This window comes from Aureobasidium melanogenum (genome assembly GCF_000721775.1).
Source record: "Aureobasidium melanogenum CBS 110374 unplaced genomic scaffold scaffold_27, whole genome shotgun sequence".
In the NCBI taxonomy this organism is placed as follows: Eukaryota; Fungi; Ascomycota; class Dothideomycetes; order Dothideales; family Saccotheciaceae; genus Aureobasidium; species Aureobasidium melanogenum.
The window spans coordinates 403,223-420,917 of NW_024470079.1; the positions used below are offsets into that span (position 1 = coordinate 403,223).

Genomic DNA, 17,695 nt, shown 5'->3' on the forward strand with positions numbered 1-17,695 from the left:
CAGGAGTCGGGAATGAGTGTACGAGGCTGCAAGAAAGCAAAGTCAGGGCGCAAGACCCGATTGAAAGAATGGACGCCTTCATGAAGGAGGCACGCAGGTTGTGACCTGCAAGTGTGGGTTGAAGAACAACTGTGGAAGAGTTGTGTCAAGAGAAGAAAATGGAGGATGATCTGTATTAGGGTACTCTCACAGGACTCAGACAGAATCCAGAGAATGACTTCAATGTCACATCTCAGGTACGGCACGGCACGCGCCCTGGGTGATGTCTCTGGGAGGGCGACTTCTGGCATAATGCCATTCTGATAGATCGACGACTAAGGTCATTTCCGAACGTGCCGAACGCTTACACGATTGAGATCGTCCGAAGTCGATGGTCATAGCATATCGAGAAACTCCGGATCAGAGAGCCAGGGTCTGCAAAGGGTGCTACTGCATAAGGAAGGCTAGCGGGATTGCGGTATTCCGAAAGCGCTCAATGTATCGTCACGTAAATCACTGCAGGGGTGTGAATGAGAAGCAATGAAGACAAACGAGTCTGGAAGAGCGCGAGCAGTTCACAGAGCGGTCGACCCGATTACCAGGCTCATAGCTCATGGGTGTGATGCTTGATGAAGCTCGAGCATTCTGCAGAGTCGCCAGTTTGAGTCGCAGTCAAAGAGATGGGAGTGCACGGTGCACACTGCGCCAAACCACCGCTTAGTCATGCGACCCCAGACGCAAGAGGTCGTCCGTCGCTCGCTCAACCAGACACAGTCAATCTTTCTGCTACCAACCCCTGTGGCTAGGAGATGTTCGCTCGAATTACAGCGCCGACTGACTCGCGTAAGGTCAATTTCACCCGAGATCTCAACATTTACTGCTAGCATCTGTCAGAAACCCTGACGTCTGTCATGCACCTGAACTGGAACGGGTTCAAGGATCCGACCCGGCACCATGTATAGGATCGTAACCATGCGCTAGGTGCGCCATTGTTCGTCGACTCGATCTTGTGTAACAAACAGCGACCTATCATTGCGACCTCATGTGACATTACACTTGAGAAACTTACCAAGAATCCATGATACGCAAGGCGCCCAGTCTCAAACAACCAATCATGCTAAAGGTCCCATCATATAGCCTTTGATGTGCCTGTGCACTGCTCTTCTCGATTCACCAAGAACGAAGAGGGATCATCGTCAGATGGATTCAGTAGGTCTAGTGCATAGGGTTACGTTGTTAACATCTAACACGTTGTCTTACATATACCGAGATAAATCCTTGGCCCATCACGGGTCTGTCGGTATGATATGCCAGGTTATTGTACCAACCGAATCCATCAGCCAACTTTTCAGGAAAGCCAAAAGCCTTCCACAGCTTTTAATATGCGGTTCCAAACTAGAGCCACCGCCCACGTTTCTCATGCTCCCTGACTCTCACCATGTAGATCAATCCACAACGAAGACCTTGCATTGGAGCTTGAGCAGTTGGACTTCCTGAGCCCTTTCATGTGTTTACTTGAATGGAACTAAAACGAGTCCATTCTCTTCCTCTAGACCACTGGTGGTATTCCAGCTTCGCTTTTCGTCCTGTCACCATTTCGCTCGTTCATCTGTGGTTCTGTACCACTGCTATCATCCGGGGGCAGGACAAAGGTTCAGCCAACATGAAGATCTTCTCTGCCCTGTTGGCAGCTCTGACTGTCGTGATGGCGACGGCACGCGCTGCATCCGATGCCGAATCCGCTTTGGATATGGCGCAGGCGTCCTACCCAAAGTGCACAGTGAGTTCGATGTTTCTTGTGGCAGTTTCCGGACACTAACAGCAGACTGCTTCCAGCTGGGCTGTCTCGCGAAACTTATTCCTCAATCATCCTGTTCACTGACGGACGTCAATTGCCTATGCACCAATGTTCCACTCAACGGCAACTTGACGTTATGTGTAGTGGAGTCATGCACTACCTATGAAGGCTTGAGTGTGTGATTAAATGATGAACATCGAATTCAGTTGCTGAACGATCTTTCGCAGTAACAAAGAACGTCTCGTCGACAATGTGTGGTGCACCAGTACGGAACCAGACACTGAAGCCGCTTCTTATCGGAGTAACTGGTGGTGCCATTGCTCTGATGATATTCATACTTCGAATGTGTTCTGCACTACCGGTGGCAGGGCGCCCTATGGGCTGGGATGATTATGCTATCTGTGTTGCAGTGGCTCTTGGAGTACCCCCTACGGTGTTTTCTGTTCTTCGTACGTTCGGAGCTCTGCTTGGCTTGTAGTGCTAAATTAGCTGACACGAACCTCGTAGTATCCAAAAATGGCCTGGGAAAAGACATGTGGACTCTTCCGCTGTCGAACATCGAGAACGTTCTTTTCGTATGCATCTCGGTGCTTGATGTCATGATAAACTTGCTGACGCATCACAGTACTATTATCTTGGAGAGATCTTTTACTTCGCTGCCCTTACAGCAACTAAGATATCCCTTCTCGCTTTCTTCCTGCGCGTCTTTCCTCAAGAGCGTTTTCGGCAGATTGTCTACGTTGTCATTGGAATATGTGTGGTTTATGGTCTTTCATTCGTTCTGGCCACTACGTTCCAGTGCAATCCAGTCCCATACTCATGGAAACAACTCGACGACAGTTATAAGGGCTCATGCAACAATATCCACATTCAGGGGTGGTTGAGTGCAATCTTCAATATCGTCATCGATATCATCATCCTTGTGCTGCCTCTGAAGGAGCTCTACGAGCTCAATGCCAGCCTGAAGAAGAAACTTTTGGTCATGGTTATGTTCTCTCTCGGTATCTTGTGAGTCACTTTGACTAACAATCACTCCGATTTGGCTGACGTTTCACTGTGACAGTGTTACATTTGTGAGTGTTGTTCGGCTGCACTCTTTGATTGTTTTCGCAAACTCCCAAAACATCACGTGTAGGTTGCTTCTGCGTTTCACCCCTTCAAGGATATTCTGACAACTTCCCCAGGGGACTACAACGATGCAGCTTGGTGGAGTACCGTTGAAATTCACGTCGGTATTATTTGTGCATGCCTGCCATCAGTACGAGCTCTCTTTGTATCTCTCGGCGCTTCAGCTCTAGGGACCACCAGAGCAAATTCCAGAGCGACCGGTCATCAAGCTTCAAGTCACTCGGGGCTCGCTGGAAGTTCTCTCGGGGGCAGTAAACTCGGGCCTTTGGTCAAGGAAAAACCAGTCTCTGTGCCCAAACATGGCGACGAGGAGGACTTTATTCCACTGGTCGATATCGGCAATACCAAACCATGATACCGAGTTCGTTTCTGGAGCACAAAGACCCAACCTAGAGGAAAGCAGACATGGTCTGGCGACTCATCACTATCGATCGAGCAAGGCATTGGCGTCGGCCCTTGGAATGAGATAGTACACTGGAAGATTTGGACATTTGAGTCGCTTGGTCGAACGAGCTATAGACCACTCCTTTCCTTTGTTATTGAAGAACGATTTGGGAATGACCAGATCACTTGGATCACACTTTGACCAGAATCCGAACCATAAACTAGAGACTGGTCACTCAGAAGGTGTCTGTGGCGACTCTGGCGAGACAGTGAATGATGAGCTCAGTCATAATCGAGTTCGTACAAAGTGATCGGCTTGCTTGCTTGCAAGTGCTTCTTCCACATAGGTTTGTGTCCATGAGCACAAGGGTAATACTTTATTTTCTCGTGTTTGTCCCAACGTGCTTTCGAGTATAACTCGAACTGCAATGTCTCATTTCGACATGAGATTCCCTCTAGTCGAGTCTTGACCATCACAATGGTCATGAGCATGACCAGATCCAGATGACTGCCGCTCCCGTAGGTAGAGCTAATGTTCACGGGGATGGTCCGCGCTCAAATCATGATGCAGTGTGGCTGCAATTGCCAAATGGCATGGTTCGATGGTTCGTCTATGCACGGACTTAGCATGGATATTGAACCAGGAACTTTGATAAAGTGTGATCCCCAGCGCAGACCCTCATCGCTCTGATGCAGGACACAGACGTGGCTTGCTCATCCGGTGGCCAAAAGGCACTTGTAGAAGCATCAGAGTTGCATATTAATTCAGAGCGCCCGACGTTGAGTTCGGGAGATGATCGGCACAGAGCACGAAGGCAACCCCACTCGATCCATCACCCACATCATCAATTTCTCTTTCCTCAATAATACCTAATCGATATTTTCCATCCAAGAGCCCAATCAATTCGCGTTTTTGAGTGTATACACTCTCGCCTATGATCAATTAAGATCATCCGCATACCTGGTCGACAATTCACCCCGTAGAATGATGGGTAGACCAGGCGTGCCGTATGCCGCGGGCACGTTCTGAGCACAATCTCGGGCGCTCCTTGAGTCGAGTATCGGATGCTCTTTGTAGGCTTATATCATGCTCAGGCTTCCTTTCCGCAGTCTCATCTCTGTTTCTCATCCACGAGGGTCAACCACAGTCATTCATTCATCTCCATCCCACTGGTTTTTCCCGCAACCCATTTTTCTCTTCTTGAATAGTTATTCGAGACCTTCTTCAGCGTCGCGCTTGATCTTGTTCTCTAGTCGTCCACTATGAAGGTCCTTAGCACTATTGCGGTGTGCGCTGCAGGTGCTCAAGCGTAAGTCAAGATCCAAGCACTCCGTGACCCAGACAACTGCTTTGTCGATGATCAGTTGCTAGGTGCTCGTACTGACAAGTGTCAGGTTCGAATGGACGTGGCCAAAGTTCTCCAACGACCCGCAGTTTCCTCCTAATGGTTACAATTATCCTACCGAAGGACCAGTAGCCAACTCTACTTACGAGTACATTGTCGTCGGATCTGGTCCCGGTGGTTCTCCTCTTGCAGCTCGTCTTGCTCTTGCTGGCTACAGCGTCTTGCTCATCGATGCTGGCGAGGATCACGGTACTGACAGACAAGTTCAGGTTCCAGCTCTGCACCCCTATGCCAGCACTTATCACCCTATCCAATGGGACTTCTTCGTCGACCACTATGCCGATGAAGAGCAAGCCAAGCGTGACTCCAAAATGACCTATCTCACTCCATCGGGCGAGTACTACTCCGGCCTGGACCCTCCTGAAGGTTCTGTGAGAAAGGGCATTCTTTATCCCAGAACTGGTGCTCTCGGTGGTTGCGCTCAGCACAACGCTTTGGTCACCATCCTTCCTACCGAGAAGGACTGGAATGATATCGCCACTTTGACTGGAGACAACTCGTGGATGGCTAGCAACATGCGCAAGTACTTTGAGAAGCTCGAGCGCAACCGCTACTTGCCCAGTAGCATCGTTGGACATGGCTACAGTGGCTGGTTGGAGACTCGCGTTACTCCTGTTCTTCTCATTGCCGAAGACTTGAAGGTTCTGTCCCTTGTCGTCGCTGCAGCCACCGCCATGGGCAGGGGTCTGATCGGTGGCCTTGTGCACACAGTCACTGGTCTTGCTGAGGTACTTTTCAACACCATTTGACCACGTTTGAGATGATGCTAAGCCACATGCTCAGATTTTGACTCTTGACATCAACAATCCCACCCCGTCCCGCGACAGCGATGAGCTCATCTACCAGATCCCCCTGTCAATGGATGGAGATTATGTTCGCAGCTCTCCTCGTGACTTTGTTCTCCAGGTTGCAGGAGCCACCAACAAGGACGGCTCTAAAAAGTACAAGCTTGACATCGCTCTCAATACTCTGGTCACCAAGGTAAACTTTGATACTTCTAACACTAAGCCCAAAGCAACTGGTGTTGACTACCTCTTTGGTCAAAGCCTTTACCGCGCCGACCCTCGTGCCGGTACTGAAGACAGCGGCATTTCTGGAACCGTTCACGCCAGTCGTGAGGTCATTGTCTCTGGAGGAGCATTCAACACACCACAGATCTTGAAGCTCAGTGGTGTTGGCCCCGCTCAAGAACTCCAATCTCATGGCATAAAGGTTATCAAGGATCTTCCTGGTGTTGGTGGTAACATGCAAGACAGATACGAGGTCGGCGTCGTCGGCAAGGCACCTTCAGAGTTCTCTCTACTCAAGAAGTGCACTTTCCTCGAGGGTAATGACCCATGCTACGACAATTGGAAGAATAACGTCGGAGCTCTGAAGGGCGGCTACACCACTAATGGTATCGCTTTTGGTTTTCTCCATCACTCTTCTGTCGCTGAGAGCGACCCTGATCTCTTCCTTGGTGGTGTGCCAGCATACTTCAACGGCTACTTCCCTGGTTACTCTACCCACGCCACTCAAGACTTAAGTATCTGGACTTGGCTTACTCTCAAGGCTCACTCTCGCAACAACGCTGGTACCATCAACCTGACTTCTGCAAATCCTCGCGACACTCCCAAGATCGTTTTCCACTCACTCGAGGAGGGCATTGGCGGCGACAAAGATCTCCAGGCTGTCTACGAGGGTGTTCAGCACGGAATCAAGGCTTTCAATGATCTCATTCCCCTTGATGGCAAGTTTGATCGTGTCTGGCCCCCACCTGAAATCGAATCCGAGGAGGATCTGAAGCAATTCATCAAAGATGAGGCTTGGGGTCATCACGCTTCTTGCACTGCTCCCATCGGTGCTGATAATGACCCGATGGCTGTTCTTGACAGCGAGTTCCGTGTTCGCGGTGTTGATGGCCTGCGTGTTGTTGATGCTTCCATCTTCCCCAAGATTCCTGGCATGTATATCGCTCTGCCAATATATATGGTCAGTGAGAAGGCTGCTGATGTTATAATTTCATCTGCTTCTGCACCAGCTGCTTCGTAGAGTCATTTTCGATCTAGAAGTGGTTCTCTTGATCATCATACAAATTTCTCACCACGTCGCTTCTCATCCTCAGAGCATAAGTCTTATTCGCTTCTGCAGACCTAATATCATGTGTCTCATATCTTACTCAAACCTCTGCTTCCTCGCTCTCCAGATCGCATGTGACTTGGTATACTTGTTGTCGAATTCTGTTTATCATCACTGATGCCCTGAACTTTCTTGTTATCGCATCTTGGTTCGGTTCTTGAAGATTCTACGGTAGATGAGTTGCGCAAGGGGTTCAGATCGGGTCGCTTAACAGATCCTATTCGGACGAAGGATTGGCAAGGGAACAAGTTCCACCGTTGCTCTTGATTTGTCCTTCCTTGAGTGAGACAACCTGTTTCACAGTGCACACTGATAATCCTCACCTGCATGTAGACGACTCATGAAGCGATACCTTTCTATCAAACTGCCGAGTCAGACAAGGGTCAGGCATACTCCAGCGAGTCAGTGACAGGGACTCATATATTTACGGATGAGAACGGTCGAGTTGTACTCTATATGGCGTTTCCTGAGTAGATCACCCTTAGCCACCACTGCCGATCGTGAACCACGTTTTCTGTCATATATGAACCCTAATATTGAATGAGCCGAGTACGAGGGGTTGTCTCGGTCAGCTCCGAAGGCATGAATCAAGACCATCGCTTTGACCTTCCACACCCAACCATCGAGGCAATATCAAAAGGATTCGATAGCTCTCCTCAAGTATATGACTGATACAAACAATACCCCGACGAGATCGACATAGACGAAGAGGTAAGACAAGGTCATGTGCCATGGTTTGACATATAGGAAGTGTCAAAGAGACGAAGCTCGGACACAGTCTATGTAGGATAGTAGATGCTCGATATACTCAAGAGGTCCCTTTGTTTCTTAGTCTACACTCCATCGGTTCGAAGCTGATTACATATCGCAATCATGATATACAACAAAGGCAATGTGACTGATATACCCAACCTGGACCTTCTGACTTTTTTGTTTGGTAAGACTCATGCTTCGAAGTCTCGATCACGCGCAGAGCTAATTCCACTTTCTCAGACTCTGAACACTGCACCGCCAAAGAAGATACGACTCTGTACGCAGAAGCAAGCGACCCCACCAAAGTCATCACAAAGTCACGAGCAAGAGTCCTCACTCGCCAGATTGCACACTTCTTGCGCCACGAATATGGCATTGGTCGATCTGGCCCTGGCAAGGGTGTAGTGGCTGTGGTATCAACTGGACAGCATGCACTCCCTTGTGTCTTCTTTGGTGTTATTGCTGCTGAGGGCGTTTACTCGGCTGCAAGTCCAACCGCTACTGTTGAGGAACTCGTCCGGCAGGTGCGAGATGGAGCTGCAAAAGTGGTTGTTTGTAGTGCAGATGTCGCACCTCTTGCAAAAGCTGCTGCAGAGATCGTTGGTTTGCCAGAGCGGAATGTGCTTATCTTTGAGTCTGTGCCAGAGATCAAGTTAGAGAGCACTGATGGAAGTGTACGTTGCGACTTTGATCAGCAGCTGGACTGGAAACGCATCGCTTCGCCTCAAGAGTTGGACACAAGCAAGATTTGCATGCTTTACTCATCTGGAACGACTGGCTTGCCCAAAGGCGTCTTGATCTCGCACACAAACATGGTAGCAGAGGCTTTCCTGCCAGCCTACATCAATAGACCCATCTGGCAAGACTGGGCAGCAGCAAGAAGGCCATTTGAGTTGCGCACACTAGCACACCTTCCCACCGCGCACATCTCTGGCGTGCAAGGCTACTTCGTGAACGCCTTTTACGATGGTGGGATTGTGTATTGGATGCCCTCCTTTGACTTTGCAGCTTTTCTGAAGTATAATGTGCAGCACCAGATCACGACGTTTTTCAGTCTGCCGAAAATCTACTTAGGTTTGGCTAGACATCCTGCTGTCACCAATCAATTGAAGTCGCTAAGGATCGCTTATTCTGGGGCTACGCCACTGAACAGAGAGGTCTATCATTTTACAAAGTTTGGTGGTGAGGGAGATGATAGAACATTGCTTAGCCAGACTTGGGGTGCAAGTGAAACTACTGGTGCAGTCACTCATGTTTCTCCTGCAATGAGGGAGATATCAGGTAGTGTGGGAGCACTGCTTCCTAACATGCTGATGCGGTGAGTACTGAGAAGCTTGAGTGTAGACTTATTCTGACTGTAGGTGACAGACTAGTCGACGAGAACGACAATGACGTCCCAGCTGGTCAACCCGGTGAGGCATTACTCAAAGGTCCGCTTGTCACCCAAGGCTACCACAACAACCCAGAGGCAAACGCGACCGGTTTTAACAAGGATGGTTGGTATCGCACTGGCGATGTGATGCAATTCGGAAAAAACAACGACCTTTTATACGTCGTAGGACGCACGAAGGTTAGTCATCGCATACTGCCAACCTCGACCCTCCTTACTCAATCACTTTTTAGGATATTATCAACTACAACGGTCTCAAGATCGCCCCTGCAGAGCTGGAAGAACTCTTATGCGAACACCCATACGTTGCCGATGCAGCTGTAGCTGGTATCCAGGCTCAAGATACAGAAGTCCCACGCGCTTTTGTCGTGCTTCGACCAGGTGTCAATGCAGATGAGCAGACTGTAGAAGAAATACAAGGTCATGTCAAGCAGCGTGTTTCGGATCACAAACAGCTACGTGGTGGTCTGGTTTTCGTGGAAAATGTGCCTCGTTTGTTGTCAGGCAAGATCTGGCGAGCCAAGCTAAAGGAGATGGTAGCGAGCAAATGAATAGAATCGCGCACGCTTCATATGTAATGTGGATCTTAATTCTGCTCGCCTGGCGTGGCTGCGAATGTTTACATCTCCAAAGCCAAGTCACACAACGAAGGCGTGGTCTTCATTTGAGCTCGTCGATGTAAGAAACCAAAACGGTGTAGCATAGACAATCTATCTATCGAAAGACAAACAAAAAGAAAAGCAGTATAAATCACCAAAATCACTAAACTCCACCTGTACTAAACCCCGTCCAAAATCGCCTCCGAGACCCCCAGCCAAGATCCCCTGATATCTTTTCCTATCCTTCCTGATGCGCCTCCCATATTCCAAAACTTCTCTGGTATTCTTATCTCACGCCACTTAAAGGGCAGCAACGTTGCCAGAATCCTGAGTGGTCAAGGTCCAGCCGTAGCTCTGACCGACAGTGTAGCGGTCAGAACCTCTGTACTGGCCGTAGTTGGTGGAGAGACTCTTGCCCCAGGTGGAGGTGTACATGCTGCAGTAAGTACCCTGAGGAGCTCCGTTCTTGCTCAAGACATAGGAGTTGAAGAAGTTGCAGGGGTCGTAGGTTCCATCACTGCGAGGGTGCTTGTGAGAGTATTGGTTGGTAGCGATGCAAGCACTAGCGCACTGGCTAGGGTCGTAGGCACCGGGGTAGTATCTAGATCCCATGTAACCACTGGGAGCCTGGATAGCACCTGCGAGCTCGGTAGGAGCGTTGAAAGAGGCGCAAGCTGGGGGATCGGCAAGCTTGTTGAAACCCATGGAGCCGGCGATGACGACCTGGAAGTTGTCGCGCCACTGTCCGTTGTTGGTGGCAGTGGTGGCATCAATTTGAGATCCCCACAGAGAACACTGCGTGCCGTTAGTCTCATGTCAATCGAAAACAAAGTGTTATTCATATTTACCTTGATGTTGACTGTCGAAGCGGGGTTGGGGCAGTTGACGGCGTTAGGGTCCTTGGAAGGGTCACGCTCGTAATAGATGTTGAAAGCATAGCAGTTAGTAGCTTGGTCGCAGTACTCCTGGCACTTGTAAGGGTCGTAGGAGGTCAGGGTGTAGTAGCCGAGATAGACACTGGCAGATGTGGCTCCCTGGTTGGGACCAAACGCGACGCTGTATCCGGGAGGAGTGCCAGCAGCGAGTGCGGTAGACTTGTGGTGCGAAAGTCAGTATTTAGAAGGTAGATATGTGCGTCAGAAGGCTCACGTTGTAAATAGTGTTGGCGGAAAATGCAGCAGCGGTGTCGGGGGTCGTCTTAGGACCAGAGCCAGAAGGCTGAGAGGCGCAGGTACCATCACGCTTGTCGAGAGAAGAGCCAGTCTCGGCTGCCGAGTCTGCGACAGTAGAAGTGGCAGCAGCGGAGTCATCAGCGACGGTAGAGGTGGCAGCAGCAGCAGAAGTAAGGCCGGTGGTGGTCACAGGGTTAGCCAAGGCTTCAGAGTAGGCCGAAGAAGCAGCGCTGGTAGCAGCAGCGTTGATAGCAGTAATGTCGAGGCTAGAGGTTGAAGACACAACACCCATGGGGGCGCCGGTGGGAGAAGGCTCAACAGCTGCATCGATGATGTCCCAGTCGAAAGAGTCCTGAGGCATGGCAGCAGGAGCAGCAACGGCGAGGCCGGCGAGGGAAGCGAGGACGAAAGAGCGCATATTGAAATTGATGGTGAGGATTGTAGTGATCGTGTAGAAGCTGCTGTTTGTTACTTTGCTCTGTTGGATGATGGAGATGGAGTTGTTGGAGGACAGATCAGGTCATACTTATACCACAGACCTCGAACAATCATCCACGAAGAGAAAGAGAAGGCTTTCAGGTGCCCAGGAAGAAGTTGCTCGCTCACTCAGCCCGATAGAGCGAAAGGTCGAACACGAACGCACGGGACGGACCAAGCGCAATCGGCGACACCGCCAAACCTCTGGAGAGCATAGCAGCTGATCAGAAACCGAGAATGCGCGGCTCGGAAAGAGTGGTCAGGGCAGGACTTGGTAAGAAAAGAGCAGAGTATGGGTGCAATCGAAGGAGCAAGTGCTCAGTAGTCGGCATCGGCGAAGCCACGGACCAGCGAATCTGACAGCTCGTCGCGGGATCGCTCAAGGGGTGAGGGGAAGCCTAACCCCTTAGCCAAAACCCAAATCCGCTCAGAGCCGTCTCGTCATCTCACCTTGTGCCTTGTTCCTGCAGGATACAAACGACATGTCAACAATGACGCTGGAAATTTTGTCTACGACATTGCTATTATTGTTGTTACGGTCGCTCAAGGTAGAACATGAAGCGTTCTTCGTTGGCGTCCCTCGAACGGCCACGTTGAAAGAGTCTCAGTTTGCGACGGCTGCTGGCCATCTTCTGTGGCGCTCGCGCGAACCGGCAAAAGACCCTTCGCAGCCCGCGTTCAACTAAGACATGGCTGCACCCAGACTACAGCTCCACGTCTCGTGAACAACAACACGGCAAAACCTTCTGGTACAGGCAGCAGCGTAAGTGGTCTTGACTGTTTTGAGAAGATCCTATCGAGGATTATCCTTGGAAAATTGAATCCTTCGCTCGGAGGCTCCGCGTCGCTTGCAGATATTTGTGGTTCCTGGCAGCATTTGCGCAGCGAGGTCAGTCTTGTTAGGCCAGCTTCAACCTTCAACCAAGCAATGGTTGAGTCAAAGAAGACTCGATCTGGGTAGACGAACGAGTTCATCAGCATCTTGAAGGCGACGTTGTGACCGCAACGATCGTCTCCAAACTTTGTCTTGACAGATCTGATCGGCAAGCACGTTTCGCGCACCGTGGCGCGTGCAAGCAGCAGCAGTTTTCCCCGGATCAACAGAGCCAAACCCGGGGAGAAAATTCGGCAGGGCTGATGTCTGGAAGATGGAACTTGGAAGAAGGGCCCACGGAGCTGAGCGAGATGTCTTTCATTACTCAGCTGGGGTTCGGATCAAGCTCCCGCGACGCGGGAATTTTAGCCGCGCTCTTCAATCAGCTTTGTTCGTGATTTTCTCCGAAGATCGACCAAAATAGTCAACAAGCTCAGCTGATCTTGTTTTGATTTGGATCGATTCCTGAAGAAGTAGCGTAGTGCTTCCCATCTGGTGTCTACCAAGGAGATGTACTCGATAGGGCGATGCGACTAAATCGCATGCGGTACGAGAAATTCCCCATTGGGAACATTCGCGGTCCAAAATCTCGAGGATTTTGCTGGCCTTCACAAGCACGGACATCCTTGATCATGGGACACTCGTGCTGAAATCGTTCCTTCGCAGGCATCTTCTCCGACCACGGCCGCTTGATTCTTGGCTTGACCGCTCTTATCGTGTGGTTCTCGAAGCACCATATTCCGTATGGAGTTGTCCTCATACAGTTATAGCGCTCGGGCATCCCCGAGATATGTGCCGGGATCCGTGGTCCAGGACAGGGAAGCCCTAGTCAGGTGTTTCCACGTGCATGGTCTTGGGCAGTACCAAGCTTTGGGGAAGGGCGGTTTGGCTGTCAGTCTGCTATAAACTTTGTGTAACTGCCAAATCTTCCACTGTGTTTTGTACAAGACGCAGCTGAAAGACACATACATACGATCTGGATCTCGTCAATGCGCCACAACAAAGATTTGAGAACAAGACAGACACGGGTCGATTCTTTGAAGAGCTCACTCTCAGCTCTTTACATCGAATGGGGCCGAGGACTGGCAGTCTCTGAGACCAACGGACCGTGAGAAATAGACAAATCGAAGCGCTGAAGGGCATATTGGTCCTGAAGTTGCGGTCTGCAGGTGCAAAGCCACAAACTCACAGTGGTCTAGACAGGATTCAACATGGCGTTATGGTGGCATGTCTGCTTGAACGATACGGCGTTTTATGGCGTTCGAAAAGCCTCGATCCACGTAATCTCGTCTCTACGGCCCACCTACCACCGATTCTTCACCCGAGCACTACGATGAAGTGGCAAACGTCGAAACTTCAGCTGATGTAGCAATGCGAAGACAAGAAATTTCGGCATGATTCGGCATCGATAGATGTGAGTTGAGCAAGCGAAGTACGCAAGCGAGCTGAGAATTTTGAGACATCTCTTGGCGAAGATAGTCTTCCCACTGTCATTGACAGACATACTGATAACTTCGGTCTTTCTCAATATCTTGCCGATCATACTTGCAAACGTTCTCTGCTTATATACCAAATGCCATCTTGCTCTACTCGGGAAGTCCCTTTAAACGAGGTCTATCAAAACCTTGATGCTCCAGTATGAAGATGTGGATCATCTCCGGAGTACACTCCTACTTCACGCCATCTTGGAGCCTTATGCAGCCTCCTCGTATCAGGTGTAGTCCTCTCGACGCCATGGACAGACTGTCAAGATCTTGCGATCCTCTTGGTCAGCCACGGCTTGAATGTCAAAAGGATTATGCATAAACGAGAAGAGCCGCCAAATATCTAGAGAACGATCTGACATGAGTCAGATATACTGCCCTAGCTCTTCTGCCAAGCAGTGATGGGTGGGTCTTCCAACCATAGGCTATAAGGAGATAGACTATCTGCTCGGATAGGGGCGACGCCCATTAGGATGGCTAGATGGTAGAACACTCAAGGTTCCCAAATCATATTGGAACATCTCCAAATCATCAAGAAGTATAACAGGAGATCTTGTGGTTATAGGCTCATCATCGAGCAACCATCGCAGCCATAATGGAGAATTTGTCTGATTCCATATTCTTGTTCCCAGCCTAGACAGCACGCTTTGAGATTACATTCTTCCTGGCATACATTCTTCCTGGTGGATGAAATGTGTTCTATTGTAAACTTTCTTGATGGAGTTTCTGCGATCGTCGGTGTAGTTCAAGTTCTGGTCGGAACTCCGGTATGACTGCTTTTGACCGGACGTCCGCCGTAAGACTTGGCATTGCAGCAAGCGCACTTTATCCTTCGCACAAAGACAATTACTTTTTCGTCGACCGTCCGCATTGCTTCGAAGACTGTAGCATTCTTTGCTCGCCTAGTGTATCACGGCCAAAACTGCTAAGAGCACCACCCCTTGCTTTGCTGTGCTCTCGACCTTCGCTTACATCACTCAATCTTCCTCATCAAGAGTAGCCATACCATCCCATACTCCGGCTTGATATACCTTAGACTCTCGTCTTCCATCATGAGTCCCAACTACAAGTTCGAAATTACGCCCGAGGACGAGGCCAGCACACGCCAATACCTCTATCGCCAATTTTCTATTACACCTCCTCTGGTCTCACCACAGGAGGTTGACTTGACTGGCAAGACCGCTGTCGTCACCGGATCGAACGTAGGACTTGGTTTGGAATGTGCCCGTCAATTACTTGACCTCAAACTGAGCAGACTCATTCTTGCGGTCCGGTCAAAAGCTAAGGGGGAGAAGGCTCGTTCGGATCTGCTTGCGAGCTGTGGACTTGCGCCGAGTGCTATTGAAGTCTGGAACTTGGATCTTTCTGAGTATAACTCGATCATCAAGTTTGCTCAGCGTGCTCAGGAGTTGGATCATCTTGATATCGTCGTCATGAATGCTGGTCTTTACAAGGTAGAACAGACTTTCAACTCCTCTACTGGATTCGAGGAGGACATCCAAGTCAACTACATCTCTACAGCCTTGTTGACCATTCTCTTGCTGCCGATCCTGAGGAGCAAGCGGTCTGGCCCAAACCCTGGCCGCCTGACTATCGTTTCGTCTGATACAGCAGGTTGGGCCAGGTTCGAGGAGAGAGACTCCGATCCTATCTTCTCCGCGTTCAAACATTTACCTAGAGCATCAAATACATGGAACATGCAAGAACGATACTCCACTTCCAAACTGCTCGGACAGCTTTTTCTCTGCGAGTTGTCCGACCACCTCGATCCGTCAGAGGTCATCGTCACCGCATGTAACCCTGGTTTCTGTTACGGCTCTGACCTCCAACGAGAGGGCAATGGTACCATCTTTGGCCTTCTAGTGCGAGTCTTCACGCGAATAATTGGTCGAACAACTTCCATTGGTGCTCGATCGATCACAGCTGCTGCTACGAGATTTGGGCAAGAAGTACATGGACAATACGTCGAGGACTGTGAGATACATCCGTGAGTTCCGCCAGATATCTCATTGCAAGACGTCACAGTGACTGACCACTTTCGGCAGAATGGCACCCCTCATATATCAGCCGAATGGCAAACGCATAGCCAAGCAGCTGTGGGAAGAATTGCTAAAAGAACTTTCCTTTGCAGGTGTGCGGGATATCATGTTGGAATTGGGAGAGTGAGGTTTATTTGGTGGTGCTTGTGATCGTGCTAGAGAAGATTCTTACTCGGCATCGAGATTGCGGTTGAGATCTCTATCGAATACTCCGCGATAGATTCGCAGAAGCCATGTCAGGGCGATTATTTAAGATCGTCTACAAAGTGCTTTAGATAGGTATAGGAGCGAGTGACCTGCACATTTTGAAGTTTACTGTTGTAATTGCTAAAGGAACTTAATTTTTTTAGACTACTAGCGCATAGCACGGTTATATACTAAATCTGCTAAGTAATGGCTTACTCTGGCTTTATAATAATATCCTTTTCTACTTAGACTAAAGTACCTGCTTTAGTATTGTTACTAGTATTAATAGAAATTAACAATATAAAGGAAATAATTAGTTAGACTTTAAAAAAGCCTTAGTTACATAGCTTATTATAGCTATAGGCAACTTCTTCCTTTATAACTTTTTAGTTATAGCTATAGAAAACTTCCTCTATCTACAATTCTTAGTTATACTCCTAGAAAACTTCCTTTATCTATAACTTTTAGTTATACTTTTAGAAAACTTCCTTTATCTATAACTTTAGTTATAGTTATAAGAAACTTCTCTATCTATAATCTTAATTATAGTTAGGAAATTTACTTTTATTACTTATAACCTACTATTAGAATCTTCTTTCTTACTATAATAGCTATTATATCTTTCTATATCTTTTCTTATTTCTTAATCCTCCTTTATTACATTTATTATATCTAATTTTACTTAGCTAGGTAGTAGCCTTAGTGCTAGTAACTCCTATAATGATCTTAGATTACTTTTTATATACTCCTTCCCTTATAATAATAGTATACTTTAACTTCTTACCTACTAGCATTATAAGAAATATACTCTAAGTTTCTTACTTCTTAATTTTATATCTTAGTTACCTATAACTCTAAGTTATAGTTACTAGCTTATAAAATTCTAGGTATAAAACCATCCTTTCTATCTAGCTTAAACCTTCTTTATAATATTAATATCTAACTTAATTAAGCTTTTTAAACTTACTTAAGTACTTCTACTTTTTCTTTCTTCTTTAATAGTTATATATTATACTACCTCTTATATATTATTCTTCTTCTTTTTTATTAGTTATAGTAACTTCTTATTACTTATATACTAATCTTCTATTTCCTATTACTTATAACTTACTTCTACTATATATATGCTTTATAATAGCTTCTCTATACTCTTTATATTACTTTCTTTATATTCTATAATAATATTAGTATCTATTATACGCCTTACTACTAGTTCTCTTACTAGAACTAGTAAGCATAGTAGTAATAGTAGTAGTAAGCCTCCTTATAAGCCTTTAGGTAAAAGTAGTCCTAAAAGATACTATACTATAAAGAAGGACTTAGATAATACTTATAAGTAAATCTTCTAACTTTTATAACCTTATTATAGCCTTTTCTAACTTTTATAATAGGCAAAAAGTTATATAAAGTAGATCTCTACTTTACTATTTAGGCTCTTTTATCTACTCTAGCCCTAGCTAATATAGGTAAATACTATAACCTTAGAGTTATAGCTAAAAACTTCCTAGATTATAATAACTATTAACTTCTAGAGCCTATTTATAAGCTAGTCTTTAGACCTAAGAAGTTAGATATATATAAAACTACTAGTACCTATACCTTAATATCCCTTTTTAGTTATCTTTCTTATAGTAAAACTATTAACTCTAAAAACGATGCTTACTATAACTATAAGAAAGGTTCTAGTTACTTTACTAACTATATTACTATTAATAGTCCTAATAGAGAACTCTTTTTTAGAGCTTATACTAACTATACCTTCTTTAACTACTATAAGAACTACTCTTACTATAGTAGTAAAGTACTTAGTTCTTTAAGAGCCCTTATTATAACTTCTTTTATAATTTCTAAGCCTAGACGTTATTAAGAGGTTTAGGTTATTACTTTGCCTATTTCTTATTAAGTTAT

The 17,695-nt window shown here is 47.3% G+C and overlaps 5 protein-coding genes across 5 annotated transcripts; 4 read left to right on the plus strand and 1 right to left on the minus strand.

Annotated features, from left to right (window-relative positions):
• Nucleotides 1–1,642: 1,642 nt before the first annotated feature.
• On the plus strand, nt 1,643–3,260 carry M437DRAFT_58088 (CFEM domain-containing protein; the record flags this gene model as incomplete). Its single annotated transcript, XM_041023336.1, has 7 exons — nt 1,643–1,759; nt 1,816–1,951; nt 2,005–2,226; nt 2,285–2,352; nt 2,403–2,785; nt 2,841–2,908; nt 2,962–3,260. The coding sequence occupies 7 exons, from the start codon at nt 1,643–1,645 to the stop codon at nt 3,258–3,260; spliced, it is 1,293 nt and encodes a 430-aa protein (XP_040876166.1).
• Nucleotides 3,261–4,552: 1,292 nt separating this feature from the next.
• M437DRAFT_69491 (GMC oxidoreductase) lies at nt 4,553–6,726 on the plus strand (the record flags this gene model as incomplete). Its single annotated transcript, XM_041025290.1, has 3 exons — nt 4,553–4,599; nt 4,685–5,423; nt 5,479–6,726. 3 exons carry the CDS (start codon nt 4,553–4,555, stop codon nt 6,724–6,726), a joined length of 2,034 nt encoding a protein of 677 aa, XP_040876167.1.
• Nucleotides 6,727–7,686: 960 nt separating this feature from the next.
• Nucleotides 7,687–9,507, plus strand: M437DRAFT_57891 (acetyl-CoA synthetase-like protein; the record flags this gene model as incomplete). The annotated part of the gene is made up of 4 exons (XM_041023296.1): nt 7,687–7,750; nt 7,807–8,884; nt 8,935–9,136; nt 9,190–9,507. The coding sequence occupies 4 exons, from the start codon at nt 7,687–7,689 to the stop codon at nt 9,505–9,507; spliced, it is 1,662 nt and encodes a 553-aa protein (XP_040876168.1).
• Nucleotides 9,508–9,855: 348 nt separating this feature from the next.
• On the minus strand, nt 9,856–11,145 carry M437DRAFT_57857 (uncharacterized protein; the record flags this gene model as incomplete). Its single annotated transcript, XM_041023287.1, has 4 exons — nt 9,856–10,350; nt 10,404–10,649; nt 10,705–10,797; nt 10,918–11,145. The coding sequence occupies 4 exons, from the start codon at nt 11,143–11,145 to the stop codon at nt 9,856–9,858; spliced, it is 1,062 nt and encodes a 353-aa protein (XP_040876169.1).
• A 3,469-nt stretch (nt 11,146–14,614) lies between these two features.
• On the plus strand, nt 14,615–15,728 carry M437DRAFT_57859 (NAD(P)-binding protein; the record flags this gene model as incomplete). The annotated part of the gene is made up of 2 exons (XM_041023289.1): nt 14,615–15,549; nt 15,608–15,728. The coding sequence occupies 2 exons, from the start codon at nt 14,615–14,617 to the stop codon at nt 15,726–15,728; spliced, it is 1,056 nt and encodes a 351-aa protein (XP_040876170.1).
• Between the last annotated feature and the right edge of the window lie 1,967 nt (nt 15,729–17,695).